At 38.3% G+C, this 24,087-nt stretch overlaps 1 protein-coding gene across 1 annotated transcript in view; it reads right to left on the bottom strand.

Moving 5' to 3' along the window:
* Positions 1–1,012: 1,012 nt before the first annotated feature.
* Positions 1,013–24,087, bottom strand: part of RWDD3 (RWD domain containing 3) — a 245,608-nt gene continuing 222,533 nt past the window's right edge. Inside the window, exons 3-4 of the mRNA XM_044085702.1 lie at positions 4,638–4,753; positions 1,013–4,539 (exon numbers count right to left, since the gene is read on the bottom strand). Coding sequence (XP_043941637.1) covers positions 4,425–4,539; positions 4,638–4,753 — 231 coding nt within the window. The 3' untranslated portion in view covers positions 1,013–4,424. The remainder of the gene's footprint in view (positions 4,540–4,637; positions 4,754–24,087) is intronic.

The raw sequence follows: 24,087 nt of genomic DNA, 5'->3' as shown, positions 1-24,087 counted from the left end.
GTCCCAGAACTGAGCGCCAGTGAAATGTCTTAAAACAAATGTGCTGAGACCACTGAAATCTCAGAGTTCACTGTAGAATCTTCAAGTAGAAAGGAATATGAGGAACCACTGTAAAAGCTGCCAAAGAGCCTCATTAAAGCCTGAATCTGGGATCTGCAAGACCAGGAGAAAAATAACACCAATAGTAGTTTCTGTAACCTCTGGATAGGATGTGCGGATTTGCCAGGACACTGTCCAATCAGCAACCTAAAAACAACAGCAATCATGATAGAGAAAGATCTCATTTTTTAATGCTGACTTTTAAATCCTAGTTTTCCAAAGACCTCTAATTATCAGCCTCCGACTGTTAAAATCTCTTCCTGTTAGGCTGCCGTCACTAGCTAACTGCCTAGATATAAAAATATTATCAGATATGCAACACTGACAGGCATGCATTTTATGATTACTTGCAATTCAATTCTCCCTTTTACAGGTATGTGGCACTGTCAACCTCACTGGAATCAGAAGAATCTCTGCCTTTGATGGCTCTTTTATGTTTTCTGAAAGGACATTTATAAGGTATAAAAAACTGCAGTGGCAGTTACCTCCTGCTCTTTCTTTCTGAAGTCTACAACTATGAACTGATCTTAGTTTCAAACTACAGTGGCCCTCACCATTAAGGGTGCTTTGAAATTTTGGTGAGCTCACTCGTGCACAATCAGACGTATCACAGAATGGGAGTAATAACAGTGCACACTGCCCTGTTGAATGCACTTACATAGTCATAACCGACCTGTATCATGTGGAATCTGGTAGTGAAAAACTGCAGTGACCATGATTTTAAGGAATTATTTTTAATTTATATTGAGGAAGCTGTTCAAGCATTTCCTAAGTTTTATCCAAACCATTACCGGTAAATAAAGTACATAATTCAAGTATTTCAACACCTTATGAAAAACAGTAGACAAAATAAATATGCTTCTCAAGGGGATCAGGAGATGAATTCAAAATCAAAACTCACCAGCACACAAGGTCAAAAAAACTTCAACCAAATCCTTTTATTTGATATAAATCTTTCTTATCTTTAATATGACAAAAAACAGATCTGTTTTGGCAACAACTGCCTTCTTCAGTGTTATAAATTCACATACTTCAAATGCTTATTTAAATAATACAATACAGTACAAATCCCACTGGCTAAATACACGTGTTCATTTAAACCAGGTGAAAATAATACCCTTAACCTAATAATCCATGCCTTCTCTTTTTTATTTAAAATGCTATGCCACCCAGACTTGTTAGCCCTACTGTACCCTATCTTATCAATAACAATAAATGTACATTTAGCAACAGAATGTTTCAAAGTGTGTTTATATAATGCATTGGACAAATGTATATTCCTAATATAATTCATGTATTTTGAAATTCTAGTCCTAAAAGGACACGAGATCTGTCCAATGTAGAATGCAGAACAAGTGCATGTGGCAAGATGAATGACCCAATCAGAGCTACAATTCCCAAATACTTAAACATCATACACCCATGGAACATTACAGTTATAAACTATTCAGTCTTAACTACATATTTACACATCTGAACAATGTCCACATGGCTGACATCCTATGAGAATCTCCCCATCTAAAGTAGTTTGTTTTTCTTCATTTAAATAAAATTTCTTTTTATAACGATTAAATATGTTTCGCAAAGTTTTACCCATACAATAGGAAAACAAACATCTAGATGGTATAATCTCACTCATTGTATTGTCTGACAATAATACACTCCAATACTTTCCTAAAGAGGGGTATATCTGGTCCAAAACTGGTAGTCATTCTCAATGTGTTATCTGAAACTGTACTGTCTTTATAACATAATAATTGTGCTCTACCCAAAGTCCCAAGCCTCAACATCACAGATTTTATATCCCCTGACACAGACTCTATCCATCAAATCAGATTTATGTTTATTAAATTCTGTGTAAGATGAACAAATTCTGTGAATCCTTAAAAACTGTGATTTGGGTATATTACGAATAGCATGCCCTGGGTGGCAATTTGTGGCATGCAATAAAGTGTTAAATTGAGGGTACTTCCAACAAACTCTACTCTCTAATATTCCATCTTCTACTACCTTAAAATCTACATCTAAAAATGTGATGTTGCTAAGATTATACTGCACAGTGGATGATCAGTGAGATGAACTGCAACAGCTGTGCCTTGTTTGAGGAAGTAGGCAACGTCACAGACACTTTGGTAGGCAGAAATATTTTACCTGTGTTTCACAGGACATAAGCCAATCGGTCAGGATGATAGCACACAGATTTAGGTACATCCTGATGAATATCCACAAAAGAGGAACTATCCAGAAAACCTCCTCAAGGGACCTTGCATGCCTCCTGTAATCTTCTTTGAGAAAAATGAATATCAACTGACAATCACCAACTTCTTTTATGAGATGTAACAACTCACCAAAGATGGTGCCCTGTCTGTGGATCAGGAACAAGCAGAAGTGGTGAAGAAGGAAGAGGAAGGAATGGAGGGGATGCCTGTGACCCCAAAACTAAAGGTGGCAGAACTGCCTCAGAAAAAGTAAGAGCTTGAGCTGGTTGATCTTATTCCTTGTTTTTCATTTTTTTCTTCTTTTTTCCATCCTCTATTTTGTGGGAGAATAGATACTTTTCTAAATCAGTGTTACATTGTTGACAAAACATTTTGTTAAAAGGGTTAAAGGGGTAATATATGTGGAAGTATTGCAAATCTAAACCAAGAAGGTACAAAGTGAGCCCAAATGCAATAAAAACGTGTTTCCTAGCAGCCAGAATTAAATGCAGAACAGAAGACACATTAAAAAAAAAAAAAAACTAGCTACCAAAGACAAACAGTAACAGGAGTAAGAACGTGCTTATACAAGTCATGTGCCTGCTCCTGTAGACTGATTGCTGTCACAGAATATTAGTGAAAACACAGTTAACCCAGTAGATATGCACACCATTGGTACAAGTAGTGACATTATCCTGTGCCAGAAGTAGCAATATCAGAGCTACCTAAAAAATGTGGATTCTCTGATATTGTTCTAGGGAACCAACAAGAGTGTGAGGTAGATGAAAGGTAATGGCAACTGGCATATAACTGCTTTCAGGTAAGAAGTACATTTAGATGGACTTGACAGAACCTTTCAGTCTACAAGTATGTATGTTCATACATTAAAAGGTCTAAGAATTTACATACTTCTGCAATGTAGTACATTGTGAGCATCACTGACAAACCACAGAAAAAAAATGAAATGTTGTAATTATATGTTGATGCATAGACTATCCAAAAAATTAAAATCCTATGACTATTTAAAGTCAGGGGTTACCTAACTTCTCCACATTACATAAAATCAAAGCTAATGCAGGCTAAACTTAAGAGAATGAAGCCAGTCACACAGTGTTAACAGTTTTCTCAAACTACTGCCTGCATATAACATCTTAATTCCAAAAAATAAATAAATAAAGCAATATATCTGGGTTCTGCTAGTACACACACAAGCATTTTCATTAACTCCAATGTATGAAGGAAACTAAAATTGTTCTTGTACCTTCTGAACATCTATCTTCACTCATAAGTTAACAAGACCTGCATGTATCAGACACAGCATTGTAATTTACTTGACATATAAGGACTGTATTGCTTTTATAAACAAGAGTTTCAGAATTCCAACTCAAGTCAAAAGTTATACAACTAGTGTTTACTGTATAAAGATCTTGAATAGCACATTTTAACAAATAATTTAAAACAATGTTTTATAGAACTACTTCAAGAAAAAAATGCTGTAGAAAAATTCAGAAATTTCAATGTACCACAAGGGGCAGTCAGTATAAAATATGTATCCTGCAGATGATGCAACAACGGACCTTTTTATTAGGTTAATCACATTAGAATTTTCATGACTCTGAACATCTGAATAATAGGCTGCCATAATGTGAAGAAAAGAAATCCAGTGAAGCATTTGTCAAGCTGACAGACGACTAGCTGCTTCAGATCCATGCAGCTCTGAGTTAGCAGCTTTGTGGGAGAAAGTTCTCTCCAGAGTTTGCTATGCATACATTAAGAAGGAAGAATAGACAGCAATTCAGAAATAATAGGAAATCTGTGCTTGGATCACCAGTAATGATGTCACATTCAGGCACCAGAGATAAGCTCTGCAGAATTTTAACTGTAGAAAACATCTGACCCATGATCTTAAATGTCAAGTGTGATTTTTTTTTTCACTTACCGTTTACGGTACGGAAACTAGCTCATGTTTGACCTTTCTGTTTATAATATGCGAGCTTTCTTTCTCAAAAGGATTCCTTTGACATTTTAGACTAAGTTACTGTTATACCTGGGAACCTGCCCAGATTTCAACACTTCTTATTTAATAGCAAAGCCTGCACCATAATTATTTATTTTTTTACAATGATATTAGACAAAAAGTGCTGGCACAAATTCTTGGTACATCTTTGACAATCCTAAAACCTCAAATTCGGTCTGCAGTTCAGCCAGTGAGGTATACTCTTTCACTTCAAAGCCTGAGCATCTACAAAAAAGAGAAAAAATATTTTATACTGCAATTATGAATTTACTGTATTAAATTAATAAACACAAGTAAATTCCCAGAAAATATGTAGATCTTACATGATATCTCCTTGCTGAATTAGGGTTTCATAGAGTATACTCATCATCTTTTCTTTGCATTTTTTCCCACTGGAGTCAACATCAACTTTAACAGTTTTCTGAAGCATCAGATACTCCTAAAACAAGTTCAGGAAAAAATAAAAGAAATTGCCTTTGATAAAAAATGTATAGAAGTTATAAAAATCATTATTTATTGGAAAAATAGCAAATAAAAGCTCATAAACATGGCATCCTAAGTGTTAAATGTTTCATTTTTCACTCAAATATTCCGCTTACTCTAACAGCAAGGGATTACTTAAGTTAGCTCTGTTAAGCAATATGAAGAAGCCCATATGATGTACAATGTTTTAATGGACAGATAATTTCAGTGTATCATCTTGGGTTATCTAAAGTTCAGTGTGAACACCATCATCTCAGGCATAATGAGACTACCCACTTTAACAACAAATACATACAAATATACTCAGGTAGAATTTATCACATCTAAATTTAGGCTCAGTAATCATAATACCTCCCAGAAAATTTAAAAATGCCTAAACCAGAAAACAGCAAATATAATGTACATTTGTAGTAGTAGGAACTGTATAGACATTACAGAATCAAAGGTTAAGAGTAGTCACCATTTGCACCACAGGTGCTAGGACTGCTTGACACACACAATTTTTCCCAGGATATTAGCTCTAACTTCCCTATGGTACATTGCTCCCTCCGGTCTCTCCAGATCTAGACCAAATGAAAGTAAAGAAGAAAAGAAACAAAACTGAAGGAAAGTGTATGACGGCTATAATGACTGCAGTGAGAGTTCAGGAACCCTCAGGAAGCAGTCACTCTCAGTCCTCCTGGGTAGCTGCTGTAAGAGAAAATGCCCTTAATAAATGTGGCCTTAAGGGCAGATCTCAATTTAGAGGCCATAATGCTTTGCAAAGATGTTCAGGGATGACCATGCAGCAACTGAACAAGTATCATCAAGGACTGCATTTAAAAAAGGCGGCCATAGCTCTACAGGCAGCACTGGTAGAGTACACTTTATTTTTCATAGAGTAAGGCAAAACCATTGGGCAATTAGAATTTAAATTCCCATCGGAGAAGGAAACACACACAGCTAAACATCTTTTGTTATGGGTTTAGCATACCTGAAAGATCCATGTATATCCATGCAGTGAAGGAGATCTTGTATTTAATCACAGTACAAGCCACGGTGGTACAGCGGTAGCGTTGTCGCCTCACAGCAAGAGGTTCTCCCGTTCGATTCTCGGCTGGAGTGCCTTGTGTGTGGAGTCTGCATGTCCTCCACGCGGTTGAGTAGCATTCAAAAGACATGCATGAATGGACGTGCCTTCGTTGAAGGTTGGGCTTCGGGCTGGCACCTCGGCACCGTAAAAATCTACTGCCAATCATTAGCAGACCGGAGTTCCACTGTGGCGACCCCTAACCGGGAAAAGCTGAAAGAAGAAGAACAACTATGAATAGAAAATTAGTGAATGAACTGACTAATTCAAATCAGTCGCCTCAGTAAGCTTAGGTATGAAGAAGGGATGGTATGCAATGAAAATATGTTAAAAATCAGGTCTGATTCATAGATAAGACTTGTAACTTGGAAGTCTGCCTTACCAAAGTGGCACACAACAAAAACAATCTATTCAAGAGCTTTTAACTCTGGCAAACCAACTGGCTCAAATAGAAGAAAAGAACATTTTTTACCAAAAAATTAATGTCTCAGAGGGGAACAATATCTCTAAATAAAGACTGAAGAAGAGAAGCATCCTACAGAAAGGTTTTACAAACTCTAAACGAGGCCACGGATTTGGAGTGCTGGCCCACATGAAAATTAAAAACAGCTACAAAATGGACCACAATTTAGGCCAGTGTCAAACAGATTTAAAAGATACTGGAGAATGGAAGCTATAATGGGATACACACCCTTGGGAGAAATCCAAATAGAAAATCATTTCCATTTCCACCTGCATGGAATATGTGGGTCTATATCAGTTCATTGAAATCTACTTACATTGAACTGCTATTCATCGAAAAGATATCATCGAACTTCCCTTCACTGAACATTCAAATCAGAGAACATTTTTCCCAGGTAAGGAAACAAGATGGCTAACAAAGAAATTTGACCTTTTCTCCACTATAGTGTGATCTCAAAGCTGGTATATACAAGTAGAGGGGTGTGGGGGGTGTAGCCCCCAGTTTGTTGAGTTTTAATGCATTTGTGCGTTGGTTGGTGTGCTGACCAACTAGTTTCCCTACCTGGGAAAAACGTTTGCTGATTTGAACATTCAATGAAGGGAAATTAGATTATGCCAGTTCAATGAACAGCAGTTTGATGTAAGGAGATTTTGATGAAATAATATAGACCCATAACATGTATGTGGTTCTCTATATATTCCTATACGAGAAATAACACACTTCAATTCTTTGTTTACATCAAGGACTGGTTTGATGAGGATCACTCTCCAGGGGCTCCTGGATTCATATTTTTCCTCATCCCAGGTTGGATAAGCTACGGTAGTCTACCTATAGGCAGTTGGAATGATGCACTTAGTACAGCTGTGTAAGCTGCATTTTCCCATAATAGTAGATGCTTGAATTCCTCACTGCTGCAGTAGCCATCCACACCCACCAGCTCCCTTGTTGTATATAACTTGAGGTTACTTTTTTGATTATTGTTATATATTTGATAATATAGGATGAATTTCCACCCTATGCTTAGAGGCAAGAAAATCCTGAATATTTTAATCACTCTGGCTGCTTATATAGTTTTCTCCAAAAGGGCTTACTCACTTTGGCTGCTTATATTCTAGGTGGAAGGGGATAAGAGCTTTGGGAAGCTGGCTAGTTGCTGTATACTTGGCAGGATATAGACCATAGACTACTGCAGTAGTGGGAATGATGAACATATGTTGCAACACTGAAAACCACCAAAATAAAACCAGGCTGTTGAAGGCAAAAGTTAAGAATAAATAATGTCATTAGTGAAAAAGAGAGAAAAGCACACAGCAGATCCTTAGGTCATGGTAGCACCAGGACATCCAAACCCATGCTGTTGAGAGGAAGATTTAGGGGAAACTACCAGCAACTTATTTGTAGGGTATGTGAAGCAAACAGCTCACAGATTGGATTACCTCATTATTTTGAAATTTTTGGCCACAGAAGGAGTCAGTGTCTACTCATAGCATCAGAATAAATATACTTGTTGATCTTTTTAGTAAAGCAGTTGATGACATCCCTGTGAAAGAGGACTGCAGACAAGAAGCCACTGTTCATGAAATTACAATTCCATAATTTCATGGCTTCCCCCCATAAGGGGTACATGCACAAAAATACTACCATACTGTTAAATAATGAAAATTTGCCTTTGTGGAATCCATTCGCACAAAGTTTGCAAGAAGTATGTTGTCATCTCCAAAATGCTGACAGAGCTTCAGTTTCTCAAAAAAACACAGTCCATGCACTGTACGACCAAGACACTGTCTCCTTCCCCATTCCCAAGCATAATGAATCTGCAGTCATTACTCACTGGGAAGGCAGAAGAAACAGTCTGCCTACAAAGAGGTTAGACAGACTCACCCCAACTTTTTACATGCCTCCTGTAAGTCAATGATTTTTTTCCCCAACAAGTTTAATAAAATTTTATCTATTAACGAGTCAAATAGATCCAATAATTATTAATATAAAAGCAATCAATATTTTTCTAATAAGATGTTTAGTTTCAATCAATAGTTATAACTAGATGTAATTTTGCTTGTTCTCATCTTAACAGTAAAAATTTCATTTTGACAAACACCTTTTGTAATATTTGTGAATTCTGTAATTGAAGGTGTAATTATATTCTTCCAATTTTTTGTAATAATCTTCCCAGCTATTGCTAAAATGCACCAAAGAAGAGAAGTTGAGGTTCAAAGCCACTGACTGCAACCTCAGATAAATCTAATTTTTATGACTACTGTATTAATCCTAAGTCCACTCTCAGAGTCCCTCATGATGTCTGGCATAAAGTGCTATCAAAATTGAAACTGCCTTTAAGGCTAGTTATCTCTGTCAGAGGCTGTCTGATGAGAAGGTGAGGAAATGAACCAGCAGGGGATTGTCTTTGATTCTCTCAAGAAATAGAATACCCGAAATTTCCAAGTATCCAGCTACTTCAGTAGAGTCAAGACTTGCTCTGGGGTGAAATGCAGCTTTGCAAAGCCAACAACTATCCCCACAATACGTGAAGATATGCCGCACTTTTCCTGGATGAAAAAGTCCCTGATGCTATTCAACAGGAACAAGCAACAGTAAAATTATTTTTGTACCCTAAGGATGCAAACGGGAGGTTACTGATAAGAAGCTCTTTCTAAATACCCTCAGAGACAAAATGAGTGTGAAGAGAACAGTGCAAAATTGAGAACGACATGCTCTTCTACAAAGGCACAGCAATTTTATCAGCTTCCTGATGTTTAGGTGCAGGTTAGTTTTCTGAAGATCAAAACAGCACATTCTCCTCTGGATATCAATAGGTGAACAGATTTACAGTTTACCACATGTAAAGGCTCTTTTGAGAAAAAGGTGGTCACCAATTTTATTTTATTTTATTTATTTATTTTGTATGTAACAAAAACTTGAACAGCATTTGAATTCTTTATGGCATTCTTGAGCCTCCTGTTTTTTTATATACTTCTGCATCTCCTTCCTTGCCTGGATCTTTTTTTTTTTTTTGGGGGGGGGGGGTCTGGAGAAAAATGATACTATGAGAAACTTGACATTTGGTATATGATGCCCCTTGTACATGTTTTTGCTATAAGAGAAAAAAACATGCTGACATAAGCAGAAACCATCTCCCTTTCACTATTTCTATGCAGGGGTGGCTGGGATGAGAGAAATGTTGCTGACTGTCCTTGAGCTATCCACATTCTGCCTGAAGATATCAATGGCCTTGACCTCTAGGCCAAAGTCTCTGCTGACCATCAAATGTGGAAGTCTGCTGAAGCCCCAGAAAACCTTGCTGTTGATGCAACAGCATTTCTGCAGAACATACCTCTCAACCTAGGGCAAGAAATCTGGACAAAGCCATAAATAAAAGTGGGACAAAGGCACTAAACGAGGGACAATTTTTAAATATTGCTATTACAAACTTAGAAAGTTGATAAAATAACAGATTTTGCATTAGCATGAAGTTTCTGAAGGATACAAGGTCTGAAAATCAAATGTCTGACATTTTCTAACTTCAGTCTTTAATGATTTGGCACTAATTTGCCAGAAAAATATAATTTTATGAAAAACGAACCAAAAATATGAGGTAAAAAGCTGGACATTATGCAAAAATCTGTACAGCTGAGAGGTATGCTGCAGAACTAAGATATCTACTGCCACCTTTGCATCCTCATGAAACAGCATGTTGGAAGGTGAGATTTTACTACCACAAAAGTAAGGGTCTGCCCCTCCTCATACTGATTTCAACGAGTTGTTATCTTGAAATAAAATGACAAGGGCCCTTTAAAAGGAGCGTCTGTGAAGGGCACATTGACTTCCATGATGAAAGCAATGAAGAATAGCCAGCAGTTCCAGAGTATGGCTATTCCAGATCCTGCCACCTTGAAGGCAGCCATACACTGCACTATACATGACCTGGACCATGACGCTGGATGCTTACTATAGACGCTGGGGGAGCTGGGTCTTAAGACTGACTTGAAGGTAAGACTCAGCCATGCCATCTAAAGTATGCTGCAATTCATCTAAAATGCCTTGCTGAAAATAAAATACAGCATCTAAATATTCTTCAGTAACCACATGGAAAAGCAGGCTACATGAACATACAACTTCACCAAGCATCTTACTGCAGTTACTAGCAAATAATAAGTGTGAATGCTCTATTAGCCATTATTCTGATGGCCTCATAAATGAATGACAGTACTGCAGTTCTACCCACTCATCTCCTGATGACTGTGCTCCCTAAAAGCTTGCACAAAGGGCAGCCAATCCCCTTCACCTCAGATCCATCTAGGCTTCCCACACCAAGAAAACACCTTGATTCACTGTCTGTCAGATGAATGGCAGATAACTAAGGAGTAGGGTTCATCTTCAGAGCCACAGCATAGACTACGACATCTGTCTTAGGGGATCTCTGCTGACAAGGAACACTCTTGGGGGGATAGAATGAGGTGACAGTGTAAATGTGTTATTTAACATAATTAGCTGCATTCCTAAAGGTGTCTACCAACACTGAGAGCACCAAAGCAAAATGAAAAAAGAAAAATAACTCCTTATTTAACAAAGGGCTGATCCTCTTCTAGGATTCTAACAATTCAAACTACTAGTCAACCAGACTTTCTTTCCCCTAGCAGCTAAATTAATTATAGACAAACTTGGGCAACCATGAAATCACGCATGGTGAATGAGTAAAACCAGCACAGCTCTTCACAGTAAGTACTACATACCAAGCATTTTTAAGTACCTCATTTAGTTGTTTTAGTGATTAAAGTACAGATGACTCCATATTATTTGTGGGATCGCTGTGCTGTTTATGAGATGGAGTTGGAAATTACCATAGTGACAGAGAAATTAAAAGTGATAAAGTTAGCATTAGAAAATCTAACCCAAATACTACAGCTAAAGGCTGTAAATGTTTATCAGATTAAGGTAACCACTCCTAACCATGAGTCCGCGCTTTTTAATCTAAACAGAACTCTATCACAGCAGCATGCAGCGTTAAATATACAGTAGACCATTACTGTCACTCATTCATTCCATATGCAGGAACTTCAACTACAGCTGCAGAGATTAGAATTAAAGAACTGTGCTCATGGAACAATCTCCAGATTATCAGTTTACCCTAGAATGTATAACGACCAGACCCTATCGCTTTTATTAAACATGAGTGTGGGACACTACTCGGAGCAGGCAATGGACTGGTAATTGAATTAATCAACAAGATAAATACTCAAAACAAAGCACCTCTACCATTACATGTCATTTTCAATGCTTCAGTTTTAATAATAGAGAGGCTTTTTTAAGGAAAACTGGAGAGAAGGATAACATTTGTAAAATAGCTGGCTACCAGGTATATATCACACTGCAGTACAGGCCTCCCTTTATCCTAAACATAAAAAGACAGTGCCTTTCCTCAGGTCACGTTGCAATCTGGGGATTTTAAAGTCAACCTTTGATTTCCAGCCACACTCCCCCTGGAGGCAGAACATCTTAAGGGGTATACACCTAAATGGCCTTCTGTATATGCTAAAGCTATATAAATCTCCAACAACTACTGCCTTATCAGGTAAAAATAGAATAGATCCATCTCTGTATCACCAAATAAGCACCCAGCAGGGCAAAAGGGTAAAAAGGCCCCTTCCAAAAATCAAGATACAAGGATTTCTAAGCAAAGGTTGGCAAAGCAGAGTCTCTTTCCAGCATCGCATAACTGTTTCAAGTCCTTGTCTAATTTAGTGAGAATACTCAGAATCCTTTGGAAATTAAATACCTTTTCCTACCCATGAAATTACTACAGAGGAACTAGATTCAATGAAAAAGTCTTGGCATGACATTTCTCCAGACTTGAACACCTTCACAGTGACTAATAATGTTTCAGCAATTGTTACTAATACCTGATTGGCAGCTTATTATAGACACTGGGGAGGCTGGGTCTTAAGACTTTAAGGTAAGAGTCAGGCATGCCATCTAAATAATGCTGCAATTCATCCAAAATGCCTTGCTTTGGGGGATTACAAATTGAGAAACATGGTGGCTTTGCTGTTACGTTTTTTTTCTCTATAGTGAATTAAACTGAGACGTCTACAGATGGGATTACTGAATATGAGAAATCGGAACCTATTGTTCTCATTCAACATGGATTAGATCGTTTCCTGTCATAACTGCAAAAATGATACAAGGTTCCTTTTTTACTTTCTATTTAGCACCTTTTTTTTCTTTGCAGGCTCTAAGGGGTTATGGGCCTTGAAATATACACGATTGCATCGTACCCATGGCATTTTGGCATTTCCACAAATAAATGCATGGTGTATGAAGCACCTCTCACACTTCCCTGGAAGGGACCTGCTTTGCCCGTTAACTATAGTTAGTTATATATCTGGTCAATTTGGCCAAGTGGGATTTCCAGCCTTACAGACGTACATCTATCCTTTTAAACCCCTTACCTTACCCTTATAATCTCTGCATGCATTACCTAGGTATGTAGCATATGATAAAATGCAAAGCAGGCATGCATTTACTGGAGAAAATCTATACTAATACTACTAATTTGCTGCCTGGGGTAGTTAACTAGTTAAACAGACTGGCCAATTCTTCCAATCAGGGGTGAGTAACCCCATGTATTTAAAGCTTCCAATGTAAAGGAAGGGGAGAATCATCTGCAATATCATTCATGCTGTCATTAGTGTACCCTGTTAGAAATTTGATCTTGGACTTTGATTGTGTAGTTGTAGGTTGGCACAGCTTGCCATGGTAATTACTGGTTGAGGCTCATTTGATTCTTTAAGGGTCTTTTTTTAAGCTACTCTTTTTTTCTTTTCATGTAATTTCTTACAGCACCATCTACTAATATTAGGTCTGTTGGTTATAAGGGTAAAATTTGGTTATACCAAATATTACATAAATATGTAGGACAGGATTAGAAATGGTTCCGCTAGACACTGGAAGAAGCTTTCTGCTTTCTCAGATGGAAAAGGTGTATTGTGGATAATCTAGGGGGAGAGCATGGTAAAAATAGTTAATCCTTCCAAAATAATTTAGCTCTAACTTTAATAAGTGTTGAGTGTTTGTTTAAAAAATGACTATATAACCAATAATACAATTAGTTGCAACATAACTAGTGTTCTGTGGGTGAATTATGACAAGTCCAACTCTAGTGTGCAAATTATTGAGATATTAAATGCATTTCTTGCCAGTATGTCTATTCTAAATAAAATGAATGTTCATATTATCCTCTTGCAGAAGACAAAACTCAAACAGCAGCATGAATGCAAGACTTTTATTAAGTAAAAGGGAAAGTGCTTATATGCCAGTGCATTGTCTTCAAAAAGGGATGCTGCCAGCCTAATCTGACAAGCGCTACCCTGGTGAGTGCAAAACACAATTAAGGACAGTCAAGGAAGATGGATCATGGTTATATTACAATCATCTTACCATATTTTGATTTGGTTATGGTAGTGAATTACGATGGTCCAAATGAAGATGAGCTGGAGCCACTTAAGTGCCTACATAATGTTATAAGGACAACACAGCACAGCGCAGGCTTGGGGGGGGGGGGGTTCAGTGTAGCAAATGACATTGTTCTAGACAGAATACTATCTGTCAGAGTCTGACTGCAACAGGTAGGAGGGAGATTAGGGGGATAACAGAAGACTTCTAGTTGCTGGATGTTTGGCCAATTCTATATCCTAAGGAGCTTGAATACACATATCAAGCCAAAGGTGTGGTGAGGCAGAATGGCTAGTTAACAGTTCATTTTACAGTGGTTACAGTACTCGTCTATAAATATGGGAATGCTGTTCTGCCCACTCTCCGACTGTCCTCATATACTGTCGTATGCCAGGTTGAAGCCTAGTAACGTAATGGAGATTTGACCCACTTCAGTTATGAAGCACAGGAAATATGAGTTTTATTGCCAGATTTAAATAACTTTGGGCATTACTACATGAGGGAAGAGGAAAATATTATGTTTATATGAGAGAAATTCAGAGAACCAAGTAGGGCAATGCCCTGGTATATCGAAACACCACACTATGAAGGAATGGAAAATCAAATTAGATAGCTTACCTGCAAAACTAGAGTACAACAGGAGAGGATGTCAAGACAGTTACTTCTAGTGGGAGACTAAACAGACAAAACAACATTGCAAGCAGTTACAATAGCAATTTATACTGGACAAATGGGAGAGGTTTAAATTATTTCATTGGGTCAAAGGAATAATCTCTACCAAGGCAGCAGCAAAATTAAGTGTGGAAAGTGCTAAGGAGCTGTATGTCTCTGCATTAAGGTGCAGTGACAGGAAAATCATTACTAACTTTGTATGGACCCTTAATACTGAAGCGGTGGAATATAAACAAACTGAGTTATATACAAGTCACCATAGAGTTTGAAGTATGCCAGAGGGAAGTAGTCTGCACATCCACATCTTTCTCAGTGCATGACTTCCAGATTGTGTCAGCAAATGACTTTACAAGACTTTACAAAAGAAGGAGGAGACTGACAGTATTGGATCAGGGAAATATCCTGGTTTTAGGGTTGACTTTTATAAAGCATTTAAGGAAAAATTAGGGCCACCTTTGCTAGAATTATTCCATCAGGCATCTGAGGAGCTGAGGGGTTAAGCTAGTGATGTTACCCAAACCTAACAAGTACCTAGTAATTGTTGTTAATTCTAAACTTGTTTCTCTGTTACAAACTGATAGTAAAATACTTGTTAAGATATTTTCCAACAAGCTTAAAACAATTTCTTTCTACACGTATAAGTAGTAATCATTTAGGATTTATCAAGGGGCTTACCTGCAATGACGGTATGGCTGAATACTCAGAATTTTAGCAAGACATACAAAATACCCACAGGAGTCCTTCCAATTGATTTCCACAGGGTTATTGACCTGATGAGTTGGCCTTTCTTCTGGCAAGTGTTGAGTTATCATGGTTCCCCTTAAATTTTTATACTCTGTAGTAAAATGTTATACACAAATCCTATGACTCAGATCTTTGCTAATGGAAGGCTATCCAAGATAAATAGTTTAGGACAAGGTACCAGACTGGGATGTCTGCTACCTCCCCAACTGTATCTGCTAGCAGTGTTGGAGGTAGACATGCATTTGTTGGAGAAAAAGGTAATAGCAACCATCAAATGGCTTCATCTACATGGTTTGCAGATAACCAAGTGGTGTAACTAAATAACATATTCAAGCAGACGTATACAGTATTAGAAGCTTTAAACAAGATCTCTACAATCTTCATAAAGAATGTCTGTAATGTCAATACATTCCAATTTCAGATATCTGAGAACATTAAATAGTGATTTTCCTCACTAACTACCCACTGGTGGCAATACCTGCAGATGAGGTTTTATATAGCTTAGCTGTTTCAAAGGAACGTTTTGGATCATGGTTAGGAATTTATTCACAATAATGTTAAGTGAATCTGGAGAGGAGTGTGATTTGAAGCTGAAGTCACTCTATAGCATGGTTTTGCGGTACCTAAACTCACATATAAACTCTGGGGGTGGAACAATATGCTGGGTGGTCCATTACCATATGACGACTGGATCAAATGCAGTGCTGGTCTTCACAGTAGTGACTGGCCACCACTAGCAAGCTTCTCTATGCTCTACAGGTTGCACCTAACAACAGAACAATTACTTAAGAGAGGATAGCAAAGGGATAGTTTATGTTGGCATTGCAGATAGCAGGATACAGATTATATGCATTTGCTCAATACTGTGTACTACATACAGATATCTGGAAAATCCACATGCATTTGATGGGAGCTTAGAATTTCAATGCCAGAGGATACAAATGATATATTCTGATTTTCTGGCCTACCCAATCGAGTGAATAAATTGGGTAGAACTGAAACTGTTTGGCTTAAAATTATGACTGCCATTTTTTTCAGCTTGCCCATTCAAGCACATGAAAGCCTATCCTACAGACTGGACTCAAACTATGCAGAAGTTCAGTTATAATCTGAAGTCTTGGACTAATAACAAACTAGATATAGCAAAATGGAATGAATACTGGTGTACACTCTTGTTCAAAATTCAACAATTCTAATGATCTTTCCTACTGGCTTATCATCTGTGACTATAATTAACAAAATCTTATATAACTTATAATATCTAGTATAGTCTTGGGCACAAGAGGTGCTCCAGATTTTGAGAAGACCTAGACAGAGTTGGATTTTTTAGTCAGTTCATTACCTACATATTTTTCCCCTTATTGATTAAAATTACATTAGTCATAATAAGCAAATGGAAGACAGTAACCTTGTGTTGTGTTGCATAAGCTATTTATCCTGTTATATGGCTTTTAAATCTGTACTTATGTGCTTTAAACTTGTGTTCTAATGAATGGTTACTAATGAAGCTTGAGTGCTGAAAAAATAAACAGACTAAACTAATGTTGAAAATATAAATAGACTAAACTAAAAAGACAATCTTCCCATTACAGCCTCACCAACCACAACCACTCTGCCCTAAACTGAAACCCCAAAAACTAAACTCCAATGTACAGATCACTGCATCTCTATACTAGCTCCAATTTCTGAGAAAATATCCCCGCAAAAATAAAAAACACATTTTTATCCAAAATTTAGGATTCAGATAAGTCCCACACTCTTCTCATCAGAGAAATTTAACTGTATTTCATACAACCATATCATCTAACCTAAGTTACATCTCTTGCTTCTTCTGTTAGCAATTTTCTTACTGTCCCTCATATGGCACAGTCTCTTACAACAGTCTACACTTCTCACTCGCATAATCTTTGGCTTCTACATCCAACTACTCAGAGACTCATCAAACATCTTTCACTCCAGTCACCTAGCCTGTCAGTCACACTTGGACAACACATGCCCGTTATCATCAAAGACACCTCGTTTTTACAATGAGATTTGTCTTTATTGTAAATAAATACTACAATTATTAGACACTTTACACTTTTATCTGACAGCTATTTTACAGATGTGCATTTTCATTATACTCTTGCCACTTCTCACTAAATGTAATTCAGATTTTGTATTCCTAGGCTGAGACTGAAATTGGTCACTTGTGATCAGTGCTCTACACTGGTAATCAAATTTTAAATAAATAAAAACTGGTGCTATGTTTAAGTTGTATTATCCTTCACAGCCAGTAACACTTCATGATAATACTAGCCTACAAAGGTTAACAGTAGTATTACTGCATGAAGGCACACAAGCAGACTGGTAGTGTATGAGTTAACTGATCTGACTGATGCTCAGACATTCTAGGGCTAAATAAAACAAATAAACCCAGTGACCAAAAAGTAATTAAAGGCTGCTTTTATCCGTTTTTTGGTTGCTGGGTTTATTTGCTTTATTGGTTTGTTAATTTTTTTGTTGATTCTAGGGCTAAAACAAGCTGACCCTGTTCTTTGGTGGCCAAAAGCTCCAGGATTACTTTTACAATAATTCAGTTACAGGGGAGTCCAGCCATAAGCCACTACATTGGATTTTCAAAAGTCTCTTCATAAGACACCAACCAGGCCTCAAACAATGTTGAGTGTGCTCAAATATGGCCTGCATATCAAGTAAAAATGTAGCAAAGTTTACTTGCAAAAACATAAAGAAGTATTGTCAGAGAAAGATTTGGAGTTTTTGCAGATTATTTTTTAGCTGCTACATTACATGAGAAACCAGAAGAGCTAAGAATCTGTAAAAGACAATCCACACAATAAATGTACGTGGTATGAGACATTGTCATGAATGGCTATCCAAATAAAGTCAAGTCAGTGCTTTCAGATATTACAGTGTACCAATTTATTTACGAACTCACTTATTTACTTCCCCTTAGTTGTTTGGTTTGGGATAGTCTGACTGAGCTACGAGCCTCCATTTCTGCAGAGTTTTGTGGAAAAAGCTCCACAACAGACATTATTTTTACACTTAATATTGTGCACTGCAGTAGCAAGTGCATGATATGCAAATATAATTGTGATAACAATGTCTGTACTTACTTATTGAATATTTGACAAAAGTATATATATATATATATATATATGAACATTACATAGAGATGTACAGCTTTTCTGTGTTGAAGGGTTAATGTTCAAGATGACAAGCTTATCATTCCCACACAACTTCTACAATCTCTGTTACAGAAGACATAATTCGTGAGTTGCATCTAGGAATAGCCAACAGTTCCAAAAGGAGTAATATTCTTTATTGGCTTAACATATCAGAACAGGCAAGGAAAATAATTCAGAGATGCACAATCTGTTAATATTTTCAGAGATCAGAAACAGAGAAAAACAAGGATACCATATGAAACACTAGATCTCCCTTTGATGAAAGCTGGATTGGGTCTGCTTCAGTATAAAGATGTAATTTACCTTCTCTCTGCTGAACAATACTTGAAATGCCTTCTTACTATACTATAACTGTATAAAATTATCAACCATAACATTATTACAATATTAAAAACTATTTCTTTAGAAAATGGTATACCAGATGGAGAAATATCAGACAACGGTCCCCAATTTAGAATCCAAGATTTCTTTTTAAATTTTGCTGAAAAATGGGATATAATATATACTATCTTTATGCCCAAGAAATCTATAACGTAAAGGGTAAGTAGAATATACAGAACAGACTATAAAGAATCTCATGAGAAAATGTGTAATTTCTGAAAATTCAGATTATCTTTTTATCTTTTACATTTCTCATTTTTGAAAATTCAGATTGTTATCTTTTAAATTTTGCAGTACAGAAACTTTAACAGTCTGTAGGACGTTTACCAGCACAGCTGCTGATGGAAAGACAATCTCAAAACAAAGTCTTTACCTTTATATTTTTTGTTAGTTCCAAAAACCAAGGACATGCTACAGACTTGTGGAAAGAAAATCTAGGATAAAAGAAAAATTGATGAAAAAATCGACACAGTCTTAGACAACTGTAAAAATGCGGAGTCAGGATGACTATGGATTCTGGAATTAATGTACAGTAAAATATATTTGCCACACAGATCTGAAAAGCAAAACAACTGAAATCATACTAGATACAAGGCTCAGGTAGGTAGAACTACAGGAACAGAAAGCACTTAAGATGACTAGTACTGATACAGTTTTCTAATTCATAATGTCTAACTCCTCAGTGTAAAACTGTTTTATAGTGTGCTTCTAAAATGCAAAGCTAAAGTTTGGAAAGTAACGAAGTAATTCAGAATGATCTCACTACTAATGTGACTCTGCAGCAGGCTGTTGATCAAGACAATATCGTGATGAAAGATCAGTCTATTTCAAATCAGTGCTCAAGGCCTTACTGGTATTATGGCATACAGAGATGAAGCTCTGACTGATAAACCATACAAACTAAGGTCATTCAGCAAAAGGAACAGGTGGCAAAGAAGAGAAGAAATGATAAGGCACTGCCTGCTCACATCTCTCAAGAACGAAGGTTTGGGTATGTGTTGAAGGCACACCCAAGACTGTATACTCTGGTTGAAACTGGAGCCACTGACAGGGTTTGTGGCCAGAATGTGTAGTGGGTGTCAATACAGCGGCATATCACCATGTAGACAAGTTTCTCATGGTGTCATTATATGCAACATTAGCATTCCTACAAGAATAGATCTCAGCAGGAAAAGAAACTTTTAGGCCTCCAGAGCCTGGAGCCATAAGCTGACACAATTCGAGCGTCAGCTGTGGAAATGATGCCCTCATGGCCGAAGCCGCCTATCGCATGATAGAGCGGACAGAGCCAAATGAGAAAGGAGGACTCAGGTTAGAATTGACCCAATCTAAGCCTAGCCAATTGCAGACCCCCGAGAGCCTGGTAAATGTGCCAAATAATTCAGAGACCTTAAAAGCCTGGTAGCTGAAGTCAGGGTATTCAGACCATGTAAAAAATAAAAGGACTCTTACAGGGCAAACGCCCAGGAAGTCAGCCCTCTTCATGTCCTGTTTGTGCTCAGATGCCACCACCATGGCATCTACAGCCACTTTGCCTGTGCCATGAACCATTTGTGGGGCAGCAGAGACAGCCATCTCTATTAGGAGGCCAGGGTTAGGGGGGGTTCAGGAACTAAAATTTTGGCTTCACTCTCGCATGTCTCAACCAGAAGAAGACGGGCGGGCTGAGACACCTGTGAGGCGATCGGCTGAGCCCCAAAGCAGGCTGAGACGGAGGGGAGAGGAGGCCAGGCCTGGAGCCCAACTGAGGCAACAGCACGTTGTTTCCAGCAGAGGGGCCATGGATCTGGTTAGTTGAGACGTCATCCGAGAGATAAAATTCGGGATCCTCTGCATCATCAAGAGGACTTCTGGCTCATCTAGACCTCATCCAGTCCACGCGCTTCCCTCTTGCACGCTCGGGAGTCCACCGTTCTTCCCAAGACATCTCCTTTCCCAACTCAGGGAACCAACTCAACAGGGGGCGAACCCTCAGGAGGGTACCAGGGGTCCAGGGCCTACTCCAGGGGGGGGGCCACTGACTGCAGAGGACAGGGAACCGCCAAAGACAGGTGCCCAGGAAAGGAAGCAAAGAAGAAAGGAGATGCCCGAAGAAGACTCTGAAAGCCTCCTCCCAGAATCTGAAAGCCGTCCGGGTCCCCGATGGGTGGTCCGTAGCCGACGGAAGTCGATAGAGCCGACGCACCCGAGGGAATCGGCAACCCGGGAAAGGTGTCCCACCCAGCTATCGGTCCAGTCACCCCAGAGGAAGTCGAATGAGTCCTGAGCCAACCCCCAATCGACCCGGCGGGGGGGAGCCGCACCCTAAGATCGTCACCGCTCTCATAGCACCCACCCGACGGGGCCGAAGCGGTCGGAGGAATATATAGCATGGATGGGTTTCCAGCTATCGGCTCAAGGCCACTGGGCCCGAGACAAACAAATGGAACAAGACTGGGGGACTGAACAGTCTTTCTGAAGTCCTGTCTATAATTGAATATATCCGAACAAAGATCCGAAGACCTGAACGATACATTCCGATGGCTCTCGGCCCGCAGGGAGGGGTTAGGACCGTTCCGTATGCACCCGGCCGGCTATCGGCGCCCCCCTAATACCCACATTAGCGAGGTGGATTGCAGGGGGACTTCGGGGGCCGAGAGGAAGTTGTCGGCTGTAACCCTTTGTGAGGTTCGGTGACAAGTGGAGCCGATGGAAGGTGACTCGCCCCTGCCCGCGGAGCCATCAGCCCTGGAGTCGTAGTCGGGTGGTACTGCCCACGGCCGCCTCGGCTCAAAAATAACCAGCTGCCTGCAGCCTGCTTTGCCTATTGGCGAGGCCTGATCCGACGACGGGTCGGCCCTTTTTTAGAAATGGAGAAGAGGATGCCAAAGCTTCTTCAAAGGAAGGTTTTATTAACCCCCCTCCTGAGGACCCTTTGAACAGCGACACACACACTGCATGACTGTTGTAAATGTTTTGCACCAATACACAACACCGGTGATCGCTAGCGATCGCATTTTGAAATATTTGATTTTTGCATTTTTTTAAATTTTTTTAGGCAGCCTCAAAGACTAAGATTCAAAAATCAGTAAAAAATGATAGAAAATACACTATCCACTGACTTTCTGTTGACTTTCTGCTTACCTATCAATTATTTAATACAGGTACAGCTTAGGTAAAAAGCAAAAGAAAGCGTGCTATGGTAATTGAAACCCTTACTGAAACCCTGTAAGGTTGATGGGAGAAAGGCCCTAAGAAGAAGGAGGCCTGAAGGGCCTAAACATCACTCAACCCAATCACACAACAAAAGTCTTTTCACAAACTCCTAAACAAACAAAGTGAGAAATAGTCATAAAACAGCTTTTAATGCAAAATTCAAAAAATTCTGAAAAAAAAAGGTAAATTTACTACTCAGCTCAAAGCCAGCGAGAGACCACGCTCTTACATGATTAGCTGCAAACCAGATGGGACTGGTGGTGGTGGTGCATCCTGGGATGATATAGCCTCAGAGACTTCTCTTTGCTGGCATAAGCCGAAGTGTGCAGTCGAGCCTAGGATCGCGAAACCCATCATCAGAATGGTAGGGTGATAGGATCACATAACATCATTGTGTATTGCTACTAACATGCTCATTCCACTAGTCTGGTAAAGTTGGATGATCTCCAGACTAAAAAGGTTATACCAGACACAGCAGAAAGTCAGGACAAGAAACAACCAGCAGCAAATGTCCAGCTGTTAATGGGACCCTCCTCACAAATAAATAAATAAAATCAGAATTCAAAGTTTGGAAGACTGATCAAGAAACTGATACATTACAGTGAGTGTAAATAATACAAACAAACTCTGTAAATATTACAGCAATTATTTTCTTGAACTAAAAGGGTAACCTCTATCTACAGAGTGTACTACTGTATGTCACATGACACCAACAATGTGCAGCAATTATTTTCTTTAACTCAAAGTCTAACTTCTGTTTAGAGTCTACCACTGTACGTCAAGCAACATACATACATTGTATCTACAATCGGTGTTCAATATATTTATTACACTCCATTCTTCTTTTAAAGTAAGATGTGCTTATACATACGTATATGCTTATAACTGTTTATTCATACATACACATACATATATATTATAAACACACACACATGATTGTGCACGTGTTATATACATGGACGTATATCTGTATGGATATGTGTACACATATTGTTGATATCATATTTGTGACTTTAAATGAGTTACCAGTAAGTGAAATAGGTCTATGTGCCATGTGACTTCTTAATCAGGGCTGTTCAATAAAGTTGTTGCTGAAAGCAAATAACTTATGGAGTTTCTTCACTTATTCATCTTGGCTGTGGGCACTTTACATACTCAGACAACATAGACAGTGGATATAAAAAGTGTACACACCCCTGTTAAAATGCCAGGTTTTTGTGATATAAAAAAATGAGACCACAATAAATAATTTCAAAACTTTTCCCAAATACATAGATGTTTGCTAAAAATCCTCAAACAAACAAACAAACAAAAATAACAGCATATAATGACAGAAAACATTGATCAAATGCATGAAAAACAGGACATATTTGTATTCCCTGAAAATTCTGATTTAGACTTAAATGGCTTGCAGAATCAGGCCCCTACTGTAAAATGGAAAACTAAATACGACTAAACTACCATCCTGAATTTCTTGCACTCTGCGTATATAGATTCACTGTGCTAAAATTCAGAAGCGGGGCTAAGAAATATCCACCAACGTGCCTACCTTACAATACACTAGGGAGCAGGAAGCAAGCAGCAAGAGCTAATGTACTGCTGGTGCTACTAAGAAGCTCTACACGTATATCCTCAGTAATGGACAGAGAGGAGCTGGCTTCTATATAATGCTTAACAACAAGAAACAGGAGAAATACCTCAGGAATAAATCCGGTTGCACTGTAAGTCAAAAGCAACAATGAAAAGCTCCGGAACCACGAGCAAAGTCTGTTTAATCCACAACTAAAACTTTATAAGTAAAACTTTCACAATAAAAACTGCTTCATCAGGCATAAAAATACAGAATTCTTTACTTGTAGTTCCGAAGCATTTTATATTTATTTTCTATACAACACTTCATAGAATGCTAAAACTGATCAAAAAGGCAACAAGCGTGATATACGTGGTACTAAATGGCTGCTGAAACAAGTTCTAAAACAAAAGGTGAATAAATTACAGCAAAGGCTATGATTTTTTTAAACAAATCATGGGAAAGTGAGAAGCATCTAAAAAGCAGAAAATTATAGAAACAAGTTCTCATTTACAAGAAAAGAAATACAACAGGGGCAAAAGGCTACTGAGTTGTC

Source organism: Protopterus annectens, chromosome 10.part0 (assembly GCF_019279795.1).
Source record: "Protopterus annectens isolate FY-2018-M chromosome 10.part0, PAN1.0, whole genome shotgun sequence".
Taxonomy (NCBI): domain Eukaryota; kingdom Metazoa; phylum Chordata; order Ceratodontiformes; family Protopteridae; genus Protopterus; species Protopterus annectens.
This window is presented reverse-complemented; position numbering and strand designations above follow the sequence as displayed.